The sequence below is a fragment of the Podarcis gaigeae genome (genome assembly GCF_964106915.1).
Source record: "Podarcis gaigeae genome assembly, chromosome: 2".
NCBI lineage: Eukaryota > Metazoa > Chordata > Lepidosauria > Squamata > Lacertidae > Podarcis > Podarcis gaigeae.
Genome location: NC_139679.1, coordinates 59913967 through 59926368, shown reverse-complemented (window position 1 = coordinate 59926368; position 12402 = coordinate 59913967). Strand labels below are relative to the sequence as shown.

The 12402-nt window shown below is 45.9% G+C and overlaps 1 protein-coding gene across 4 annotated transcripts in view; it reads left to right on the top strand.

Annotated features, from left to right (window-relative positions):
• The window catches only part of MACROH2A1 (macroH2A.1 histone), a 48728-nt gene extending 36846 nt beyond the window's left edge, over positions 1-11882 (top strand). For all 4 annotated transcript variants that reach the window (XM_083728589.1, XM_083728587.1, XM_083728590.1 and 1 more), the window contains exons 7-9: positions 6950-7039; positions 8555-8729; positions 11196-11882. In XM_083728589.1, coding sequence (XP_083584715.1) covers positions 6950-7039; positions 8555-8729; positions 11196-11361 — 431 coding nt within the window. In that variant the 3' untranslated portion in view covers positions 11362-11882. The remainder of the gene's footprint in view (positions 1-6949; positions 7040-8554; positions 8730-11195) is intronic.
• The last annotated feature ends 520 nt before the right edge of the window (positions 11883-12402 follow it).

Genomic DNA, 12402 nt, shown 5'->3' with positions numbered 1-12402 from the left:
GGGAATATCACAACAATTTTGCAGACTTGAATTTCTGCATAGCCTGTAGTCACCATTTTGCCAATGCCTGCTTTGTCAGCATGAAATAATGACTTTATTCTGTGGAAGTAACACATATATTTATGCCTGTGATGTGCAAGGAACCATTTAGCTGCAAGGTGCGAAGCTAATGTGGTGTAAAGAGTTAATACACTATTCCCATTTCTTAAGTGCAACTAACCAACAGTGGTACAGTACAGGTAGGACATGCCTCTCCAGATTAAATGTTCCTTGTCCATTTTAAAGTAGCACCATAAACAAAAACGTTTATCAGGGTAAGCAGATCTGAATAAATCATTAAAAGGCAGCCAATTTCTAATTATTTATTATAATACTTTCAACCAGTGCTTCCCCCCCTCAGAAAAACAAGTGCTCATACTCACCTTGAAGTGAGTTTTTTTTAGCCCCCCCAAAAAACTTAATAATAATAATAATAATAATAATAATAATAATAATAATTTATTATTTATACCCCGCCCATCTGGCTGGGCCTCCCCAGCCACTCTGGGCGGCTTCCATAAAAACCAAAAATACAGTAAAATATCACACGTTAAAAACTTCCCTGAACAGGGCTGCCTTAAGATGTCTTCTGAATGTCAGGTAGTTGTTTATCGCTTTGACATCTGCTGGAAGGGCGTTCCACAGGGTGGGCGCCACTACCGAGAAGGCCCTCTGCCTGGTTCCCTGTAGCTTTGCTTCTCGCAATGAGGGAACCGCCAGAAGGCCCTCGGCGCTGGACCTCGGCGTCCGGGCAGAATGATGGGGGTGGAGACGCTCCTTCAGGTATACTGGACCAAGGCCGTTTAGGGCTTTAAAGGTCAGCACCAACACTTTGAATTGTGCTCGGAAACATACTGGGAGCCAATGTAGGTCTTTCAAGACCGGTGTTATATGGTCTCGGCGGCCGCTCCCAGTCACCAGTCTAGCTGCCGCATTCTGGATTAGTTGTAGTTTCCGGGTCACCTTCAAAGGTAGCCCCACGTAGAGTGCATTGCAGTAGTCCAAGCAGGAGATAACCAGAGCATGCACCACTCTGGCGAGACAGTCCGCAGGCAGATAGGGTCTCAGCCTACGTACCAGATGGAGCTGGTAAACAGCTGCCCTGGACACAGATTTGACCTGTGCCTCCATGGACAGCTGTGAGTCCAAAATGACTCCCAGGCTGCGCACCTGGTCCTTCAGGGGCACAGTTACCCCATTCAGGACCAGGGAATCCTCCACACCTGCCCACCTCATGTCCCCCAGAAACAGTACTTCTGTCTTGTCAGGATTCAACCTCAATCTGTTAGCCGCCATCCATCCTCCAACCGCCTCCAGACACTCACACAGGACCTTCACTGCCCTCACTGGTTCTGATTTAAAAGAGAGGTAGAGCTGGGTATCATCTGCATACTGATGAACACCCAGCCCAAACCTCCTGATGATCTCTCCCAGCAGCTGCATGTAAATGTTGAAAAGCATGGGGGAGAGGACAGAACCCTGAGGCACCCCACAAGTGAGAGCCCAGGGGTCTGAACACTCATCCCCCACCACCACTTTCTGAACACGGCCCAGGAGGAAGGAGCGGAACCACTGTAGGACAGTGCCCCCAGCTCCCAGCCCCTCAAGACGGTCCAGAAAGATGTTATGGTCGATAGTATCAAACGCCGCTGAGAGATCCAGCAGAACTAGGAAACAGCTCTCACCTTTGTCCCTAGCCCGCCGGAGATCATCAACCAGTGCGACCAAGGCAGTTTCAGTCCCATGATGAGGCCTGAATCCCGACTGGAAGGGATCCAAATGGTCCGCTTCTTCCAGGCGTGCCTGGAGTTGTTCAGCAACCGCTCGCTCTATCACCTTGCCCAAGAATGGAAGATTTGAGACTGGGCGATAGCTGGCCATTGTGGCCGCATCTAAAGATGGTTTTTTAAGAAGCGGTTTAATAACCGCCTCTTTCAGTGGGTCTGGGAAGGCTCCCTCACGGAGGGAAGCATTCACCACCCCACAAAGCCTATCGCCCAGTCCTTCCCAGCTAGCTTTTATAAGCCAGGATGGGCAAGGATCCAGGAGACAGGTGGTTGGTTTCACTCGTCCAAGCAGCCTGTCCACATCCTCGGAGGTAACAGATTGGAATTGATCCCACTCAACTTGACTAGACAGAACTCTAGCACTCTCCCGCCCCGGCCCTGCTCCCACGGTGGAGTCTACTTCTTCCTGAATCTGAGCGATTTTATCTGCAAAAAACTTTGCAAAATCATTGCAGGAGAATATGTGGCCCGTACTGGGCCCCGATGTTACAGGTGGTTCCGCTAAATTGTGAACCACCTGAAAAAGTCTCCTGCTGCTGTTTTCTGCAGATGCAATAGAGGCGGTGAAGAAATTCTTCTTCGCCGTCGCTATCGCCACTTGGTAGGCTCGACGTTGAGCTCTAACCTGTGTCCGGTCAGATTCGGAATGAGTTATCCGCCACCGGCGCTCTAGCCGTCTCAACGATTGTTTCATTGCCCTCCGATCCGTGGAAAACCACGGGGCTCTCCGGGCTCCATGCAATCGGAGAGGGCGCTTTGGAGCCAAACAGTCAATAGCCCTGGTTAACTCCGCATTCCAGCGGGCCACCAGGGAATCAGCTGAAAGGCCATCAACATGGGATAAAGCATCCCCTACCACTCTCTGGAAACCATTTGGATCCATTAAGTGGCAGGGGCGGACCATCCGAATTGGTCCCACCTCCCTGCAGAGGGGATGGGTCGCAGAGAAGTCCAGTTGCACCAGGAAGTGATCTGACCATGGCACTTCTTTTGTTTCACTTTTACTTAGTGTCAGATCACCAACATCCATAGAGGTAAACACCAGGTCCAAGGCATGTCCGCGGCTATGGGTTGGGCCAGACTTATTCAGGGACAGCCCCATGGAGGCCATGCTTTCCACGAAGTCCCGAGCTGCCCCTTGTAAGGTCGTGTCGGCATGGATGTTAAAATCCCCTAGGACGACCAAGCTAGGTGTCTCCAGGAGAACATCCGCCACGACCTGAAGCAGCTCGGGCAGGGAATCCTTGGTGCAGCGGGGAGGTCGGTACACCAAAAGGAATCCTGTACTGCCCCTATTGCCCAACTTTCAGAACATGCACTCAGAAAACTGGGTCTTCCCAATAGGATGCCTGGTGCAAACTAATGACTTTCTAAAAATCACTGCAACCCCCCCTCCCCGCCCACATGACCTGGGTTGCTGTGCGTAAGAGAAACCTGGTGGACAAGCAGCGGCAAGGACAGGCCCATCTGCTTCATCCAACCAAGTCTCTGTTACACATGCCAGGTCAAGTCCTCCATCCATGATCAAGTCATGGATGGCAGTGGTCTTATGAATCATTGACCTGGCATTGCACAGCAGCACCTTCAGGTCATGTGGGTATCCCTTGCTGATTCTAGTATCCATCCGGTCAGGACCAGACCCGGAGGCAGGAATAGTCCTCAGACAACGACTAAACCTGCCTCCTCTGTAATGACATGGTCTGGTCTTAGCGTAACTCCTCCTCCTACCCGTGATCACTGAGATTGGTTGTCCCAGTGCATTCCCCCCTGTGGAACATGCCCCAGCCATTTTGTGGGCTGGGGCCCACTCCCCGGCAGCCCTGACCCCTCCCCCTAAGAACAAAATAACAACTTATACAAACAAACAAAACCAATAAAACAATAAAAGGTAAAGGTAAAGGTACCCCTGCCCGTACGGGCCAGTCTTGACAGACTCTGGGGTTGTGCGCCCATCTCACTTAAGAGGCCAGGGGCCAGCGCTGTCCGGAGACACTTCCGGGTCACGTGGCCAGCGTGACATCGCTGCTCTGGCGAGCCAGAGCCACACACGGAAACGCCGTTTACCTTCCCGCTGGTAAGCGGTCCCTATTTATCTACTTGCACCCGGAGGTGCTTTCGAACTGCTAGGTTGGCAGGCGCTGGGACCGAGCAGCGGGAGCGCACCCCGCCGCAGGGATTCGAACTGCCGACCTTTCGATCGGCAAGTCCTAGGCGTTGAGGCTTTAACCCACAGCGCCACCTGCGTCCCTAATAAAACAATACAAACAAACAAACAAACAAACAAAAAAGCGCCCCCCAAGACATTCCAGTACTGTGTATCCTTGAGTACCCCCTGAAAAAGCACTGCTTTTAACCACTGTGGCAGTGCCGTTTGACTTTTACATCTCTAATGCGAATACATATAATTGATATACGTATGCACACAGGCAAAGGTATAAGCAATTTAATGGAAGAGCAAATATCTGTTCTCCTGAATGCTATTAACCAGTGTTTAAACAATCCATAGATAGAGCTCAATGAATGCAAGATTCAATAATCAAACCCAAACTTGACAAAAACCATTTAATGAAACTTAGATTAGAGCCTTCTTATAAGGCAAAACCATTCAAAATAAGGTTGTACTTTATTAGAATTGTCTAGTTGCCCATTTGAGGGTAATTCAAGGTGAAGTGAACATATATATTCCTAGTAATCACTTTGCACTTGGGGAAGAGCTGCACAGAATCAGTGTCTACTGGGCAGTCATTTCTGGCCAATTTAGTATTCTTTCTACAGGAATATATCCCAACATCCTTGCTAAAGGGGTGTTGTTCGTCTCTTCTGCTTGCCTTGGAATTGTATATTATACAAATTCTCTGTTGGTTACAATTCCTAGAAACATTTCCATTAAGATTGTGCTAGGAGGTTGCTTTATACTATATTAAACCATTGGTCCATCTAGCTCAGTATAATCTACCCTGACTGGCAGTGGAGTCCAGGGTTTCAGACACAAATGTTTCTCAGTCCTACTTGGAGGTGTCAGGGATTGAACCTGGCACCCTTTGCTTGTTGTGAGCTACAGGTGTTGTCTTCAGTAGCTGCAGACGTTGTCTGCATCTTGCCCATGTGAACATATTTAAAAGAATTACTTGGACTTTCACCTGCTGCTGTCGAGGCACTAACCAAGCTGAGGTCACCTGAAGTTTAAAAATGCCCTCAGAATGTTCTTTGGACCATTCATGATTACAGCAATGAATACATTAAGGGACACGGGTGGCGCTGTGGGTTAAACCACAGAGCCTAGGACTTGCCGATCAGAAGGTTGGCGGTTCAAATCCCCGTGACGGGGTGAGCTCCCGTTGCTCGGTCCCTGCTCCTGCCAACCTAGCAGTTCGAAAGCACGTCAAAGTGCAAGTAGGTAAATAGGTACCACTCCATTGGGAAGGCAAACGGTGTTTCTTAGTCATGCTGGCCACATGACCCGGAAGCTGTACGCCGGCTCCCTCGGCCAATAAAGCGAGATGAGTGCCGCAACCCCAGAGTTGGTCACGGCTGGACCTAATGGTCAGGGGTCCCTTTACCTTTAATTATCTCTTAAGAGAATACCATAAACCTCTGAGCTGAAACTCGTTCCATATTCTTTACAAAGTAGAATAAAATGAATTACCGTATTTTTTGCACCATAACACTCACTTTTTTCCTCCTAGAAAGTAAGGGGAAATGTCTGTGCGTGTTATGGAGGGAAATGCCTACGGGTGTCATGCCTACAGATTTTCCTCCTCTAAAAACTATGTGCGTGTTATGGTCAGGTGCGTGTTATAGAGCGAAAAATACGGCAATACCTTGTTAGAAGTCTGCTAAGATTAGTCTGTGTTGTCAAGCAAAACATAACTCATCTTCAGTGGCGTATGCAGAACTCTTCTTTTGAAGCACAATCCCAAATCCAAACGTATTTCACTGAGCATACAATATGTGCACTTCCATCAGAAACTGCAGTCCCCTTGTCTGTGTGACTAAAGTTAATTCATTTCACAAAGTATGGCAGCATTGTGGCTTTTAATACTAACAGCCCAATCCTATGCATGTTTACTTGGGTGTAAGGCTTGCAGAGTTCAGTAGTAAATGTGTGTAGGGTTGCAGCCTTAATACCACAGCCTGTGACCCTGAGCACTTGAAAGTTCCACTGAAAGAAGCATTTTACTTCCCAAGTAAATATGTTTACAATTAGGCTGCAGGAATCAATTTGCCAAGCATCTTTCTCAATCCAGAACCCAATGTCATTGTTTCCTTGCCTTGCTACTTGTACAACCTTTTAGCAAAATGCACTGTGGTTTGGGTGCTTATAATTAGGAAAAAAACATATTTTTTTTGAGCTACTTTATATTTCTTCTGTGTTAAAGTAAAAGCTGCAAAATAAGATCTAAACCATTTAGTGGTGGACTGCCTTTGTGCAAACCTCAGGCTGTAATTGAAATTGTGCAGCTCCCTTCCTACACAAGAGCAGCTTTTCTCAAGCTTCTTTAGCCGCAGTTAAGCGATTCAGCAGAGGGATATGTTCCCCAGAGAATCTCCTTATTACTGAGGCTCTTCCTCTTGGTTAAAGGTGGTTCAACAAGCTGGGCAGTTGTCAAGTAAAGCAGCCCGCTGCACTCACAAGACTGTTTCACTCCCGGGGGCCATCTGTTGGGGTCAGGGATGAAGATGAGGTGAGTTTCAAGTTCTTCTTATGGCAAACTTGTCTTTAAAGCAATCTGTGACAGAAAGGGGATCTCGCCCTCTAAGGGAAAAAGTTGGTGCATCAATTGAGTGGCACTCAATGAGCATGTTCTCTGGAACGTTGTCTGTTGCCTGGTGCAGACGAAGGTGCTAGGGATGTCACCGCCCTGCTGGCCGACATTGAGAATTGCATCAGAAAAGACTTTGAGACAGAATGAAAATGTGTGGGAGGGTGATCTTTAAAAAAAAAAAACAACAGAGAGAAAGAGAGGGAGAGAATAGTTATTCTGGTCTCGTCCCCAAAGGTTTAGATCTTACTTTGCAGTCCCCAAAATCTTTTTGCTCGGAGAAATTATGCCATGTAATTGCCTGAAGTGATGAATGCTCTCTCTTGGATGCGGAACAGTCACAACTCTATCCTTGTGCAGGGAGCACTTTGGAGAAGAAAGGCGGAAAAGAATTCCTGGAGGCCGTGGTCGAACTTCGCAAAAAGAACGGGCCATTGGACACAGCTGGAGGTGCAGTTTAAATCCCTGAGAAATCGGGGTGGGGGGGAGTGTGAGTGAAATGTCTCTCTATGTGTGTGTATCATAAACTCCCAGTTGGCCTTTGCAGAAATTCATTATGGAAGAGTTACCTGTGTATATAGTTTTAACCTATCCGTAGTATTTGCATTTATTCAGGATTCTATGCTCACGTGGGAATCAGGGTTTAAAGATAACAACAACAACAACAACAACAACAACAACAACAACAACAACATTTATTTATACCCCGCCCTCCCCAGCCAAGACCGGGCTCAGGGCGGCTAACAACCAATAATAAAAACAAGTTGATTAAAATACAATTTAAAAGATTAAGATACAACATTAAAACATTAGGATGCAGTCTCTTCATAGGAGGAAAAAGGAAAAAGAAAGAGGGGGAGGGAATCAAACTGATTCTAAGCCAAAGGCCAGGTGGAACAACTCTGTCTTACAGGCCCTGCGGAAAGAAATCAGATCCTGCAGGGCCCTGGTCTCATGAGACAGAGCATTCCACCAGGCCGGAGCCAGTGTTAAGAAGGCCCTGGCTCTGGTTGAGGCTAATCTAACTTCCTTAGGGCACGGGACCTCTAGCGTGTTGCTATATATGGACCTTAAGGTCCTCCCTCGGGCATACCAAGAGAGGCGGTCCCGTAGGTATGAGGGTCCTAGGCCATGAAGGGCTTTAAAGGTCAAAACCTTAAATCTGACCCTGTACTCCACCGGGAGCCAGTGCAGCTGGAAAAGCACTGGGTGAATATGCTCCCATGGCAGAGACCCCGTGAGGAGCCTCGCTGCAGCATTCTGCACCCGCTGGAGTTTCTGGGACAGCTTCAAGGGCAGCCCTGCGTAGAGCGAATTACAGTAGTCAAGCCTGGAGGTGACCGTCGCATGGATCACTGTGGCCAGGTCAGGGCGGGAAAGTTAAGGAACCAACTGCTTGATGCGGCGAAGGTGGAAAAATGTCGCCTTGGCTGTTGCTGTAACTTGCGCCTCCATGGAAAGGGAGGCGTCAAGGATTACACCCAAACTCTTAACGGAAGGCAATGGCACTAATTGGGCCCCCGCAAGAGAAGGGAGTTGGTCCCTCATCATGGGCACTTAGACATTGTCTAGAACAGCTTTTTGCAACCTGGTGTTTTGGACAGTAACTCCCATTGGTCCCATCCAACAGTGGATGGGGCTGATGGGAGTTGTGGGGCAAAACCTTGGGAGGGCACCAGATTGAGGGAGGCTGACTGAGTATCAGCAATTGAACCTACAGAGGATGTTGTGTTGTGCCCAATTTTAAAGTGGGAGGAGGTAATTAGGTCATGTGTTTCACAACCAATGTGCTCAGATGGGAGTTGACCATGGAGAACTGTCGTTCACGTAGTTCCATTCAGTCCACTGGAATTTAAGGATTAAAGTAGTAACTATATACATACTTCACTAGTTCAGTCACATTTGCATTTTTCAAAACGTTGAGAAGATTGAAGCAAGCCATACTTACTTTCCTTTTCCAACCAGCTGTCGTCAGTGCAGGCCATGGATTGCCTGCTAAGTTTGTGATCCATTGCAATAGCCCCAGTTGGGGTGCAGACAAATGTGAGGAGCTATTGGAGAAGACAGTGAAGAACTGCTTGGCTCTGGCAGATGAGAAGAAGCTGAAGTCAATTGCGTTTCCTTCTATTGGAAGTGGCAGGTAAGGCTGGCCTATCAAACAAAACCCTATCAGATTTTGGGTGGTTTTGTTTTGCTTTGGGCTTTATGCACCTTTGTGTTCTGCCATCCTCTTAATCAAGCAGGCAAAAACATTTAAGATGGGTGCAAAGCAGGGACTGTGAGAGATGTGGGTGTGACTGGTGAGGGAGTGTGGCTTGAGAATCCTGAGTCCAGATAGATTCCATGAGGGAAAATACTTGTTGGACCATCTCTCCTACTGGTGAAATCTTCCAGAGTTCAAGGCAGGTGGCAGGTACGTTTTGCTACGTTAAAAAGTAATGTGTGAATGATAATGTCAATTTTCCACAACATGCTGACCTCTGGATCTTTTGGGATACCTCTCTCGTCACCCCTGGCCACTATCTGTGCTGGTTGGGGATAGTAGAAGTGGCAATCAAAAATAACTAGCTTGGGGAAAGCTGGTTTTTCAGGAGAGTGCTTCTTTCCCTTCCCTCCAGTCTCCATCCCAGTAAACAGCAGCAGAAGAAAGCTAGTTTTGCATTCACCTGTTCCAGAACTGTGAAAGCATTTTCCAAACACTCTGTATCTCTCTGTTCCTGCCCGCTTTCAAAACTCGCTGGTCAGTCTTGGAAGTGCAGGCTGAAAGAGCTTTTTCACTTTAGGTAGGAGCCAAAATAACAATGTTGAAAGAATGCGTAGATGGCAAATATTACGCAAAGCACATTTGAAGAGGTATTGCAATATGAAAAATGGCGTACTGTTTGCTTGATGGGTGGTGCCAACACTAGCGTTTTTTCAAGGGAATAGGCTACTTTTCAAAGGTTGGCTCATCTCAGCGTAGGCTGTTGTCTTATACTGAGTCCATTAGCCCATTAGCTCAGCAATGCAGCTGTTTAGGGTTTCAGTCAGGACATGCCAAACCCTATCTAGAGATGCCAAGGGTTGAACCAGAGATCTTCTACATAGAAAGTAGATGCGCTCCCATTGAATTACGGCCCTTCCTGTCATTGGCTTCTTCAGAGAGCTGTTTTGCTCAAATTCTATCAAGTGCGAAGGAGCATGAAGGTCTCAACTTTGTAAATAAAACAATAGGAAAAGGAGACAGTGTTTAGTAGAACTACATTGTGTGTGATGGAAGAGAAGTTTAATATTTAAATGAGAGAGGTCCCTTTCAATGACAAGTGTGTTCCTTCAAAGCATGACATGCCCATCTTGCTATTTCAGTTTACAAGTTTTAGGAAGTAACAAACCTATTTTAAAACAGGAACAGTTTCTAAGGCTAGCATTTTCTCTCTGAGCCAACACGAGTTCTGGGACAGGCATCTGTCAAGCAGACACTCCTCATCAAACCTTCATAAACAGCCCCATTCATGTTTATGACTGAAAAATGGGTTTACATGGGCATGAGATAGATCAATATTCCCTTTTCAACAGGATAGTGGGAGGATTAGACCATTTATAGCAGTTAGCCTGCCAGATGCTGTAATATACTAGAGCTAACTTATCTAGACCAAATGTGTAAGAGATCTCTGGAAAAAATAGTTGTAAAGTTCTGGATACCAGAACTAAAAAATAATTACTATGGGTAGTTCAGATTTCAATATCAGACCTTCTTTTAGTGCAAAATTTCAGCATTAAATAATATCTGGTTTCCATTTTAGTGTCTGTCTCCCCCAAACCACCAACCCAAAACCCTGCAATACCCCATCCCAATCACACATTGACACAGGTATGGCTGTTCGCCCATAACCACATACACACATCTCCGTACGAGTGAGAAGCAGTTCTGTAAAACTGTAACATGAGCCTGCCTTATTGAGATATCCCTATTAGGACAACCAAGAATTCATTTTTCTCCTAGAATATACAAATACAGATTGAAATGTTTCAGAGGTAATCTAACAAAGCTTGAATTAAAATTAACATCGCTTCTGCATAAACGATATATACTTCTGCAAGTTTCTGTGGGGCACACTAGATGCAGTGCCATTTGTGCAGTTTGCGATTGCATGAGTGGCTTATTAGAAGCAAATGATAGGACCCTGGCACCACGCTGTGGGCTTTAACCCTTTCCGTCCTCCCACTGTGGTCCTGATCAATACACCAATGTAAATATTAAGCATGCCAATGGGGAGGAATCCAGGGATGTCAGTGATTTAAAAAACAAACCAATCTGCCACACTAGGGATCTGATCCCTGTTGGGGAATCTTGCACTTCAAAACGCCCATTTTTTGTCTTTGCTAATTGTATGAATGGCATCTCATCTAGTTTGGCACTCGGTGAATCTTGACATTAGACCTATGTCTTTTAGCCATCAGACTTTCCCCTGGAACTTGCAATCTAGGCATCCTGCTATAGAAGCCTGGTTACAATTTGGTAATATATATGGGGCAAATAAGTGTTCTTTGGAAAGTATGGTGTGGCAGACGGCAAGCTTATTGAGCCAACGTTATCTTTTTCTTTCTCCCTATTTTCTCCTAATAGGAATGGTTTCCCAAAACAGACTGCTGCCCAGCTGATCCTGAAAGCCATTTCCAGCTATTTTGTGTCAACAATGTCCTCTTCAATCAAGACCGTCTATTTTGTGCTCTTTGACAGTGAGAGTATAGGGATTTATGTGCAAGAAATGGCCAAGTTAGATGCCAACTAAGTCGTGAAAGCAAAGAGTCCCTGCCTCCTTGCCCCTGCCCCTCCAATTCTTTATTCCTCATTGTGAGACAGAGCGGCCCTTTTTTTTAATTTTGCTCATCTAGGGGAATAGAGGTAGGGCTTTTTTGACTTTCTAAAATGTTTTTATGTTGGCACTGATAGTTGGCATTACTGCTGTTGATGCACTGTATTCCAGGCATTGTCTGAATTTAGTGTAATCTAGGAGATTTTATAGTTTTATTTTAATGAAGTACAGATTGATGCAGAAGTTGTTAGCAGTACATAGTCTGTTAATCGTGGAAGAAACCGGCAGACCCTATTTTGTAACTGTGTTGTGGTGCTTTTATCAAGTGGCGGTCCTTTCTCGTTTTTTTAAAAGAAGAAGAAAAGATGCTACACATCTTATTTGTGTTTACGTCTTGTCCCGATGATGGATCTGAGGAGAAAAGAACCCTGTTGCCCTTAATTATAATTGCAATTTGGGATTTGTGTGAATTGATTTAGTAAAATGTTTAAAATGTTCTCGTTGGTGTGTTCTGAGTTAATGGGTTGCAAGCCTCTGACAAATATGCACCAACAGCTGTCCGATGTGAACTTGAATGAACAAACAATGCACTTGTCTTTCAATATAAATAATTACTAATCAAGTACTAATTGATTTAGCTCTTATTATGTAAATGTGCAAAAACACCCACAGGGTGATTCTGCATTAGTTTTCAATAGTCTATGGCCCTTGTTCCAAGAGGATTCACTTCCTTTTGGGCTGTGAGACATTTTCATTTCAGGTCTGGCTTCCATGTTTGCCTTGCTGCCTCCTTGACCTCCGTTACACATACAGAAAGCTTTGCTAGAGCCACCCAGGCAGCTAGCTGGTGGCAAATTGGTTTTTGCACACCCAAAATTTAGCAAAAAGTGTGGTAGAATGTTGGGCATTTTGGAAAACTTCAAGAACAACCACAGAATGTAATTTAAGAGTTAAGAACATAAAAAAAATCCCTGCTGGACCTAAAGGGGTTTGTGTAATCATGAGATGGAGAACGTG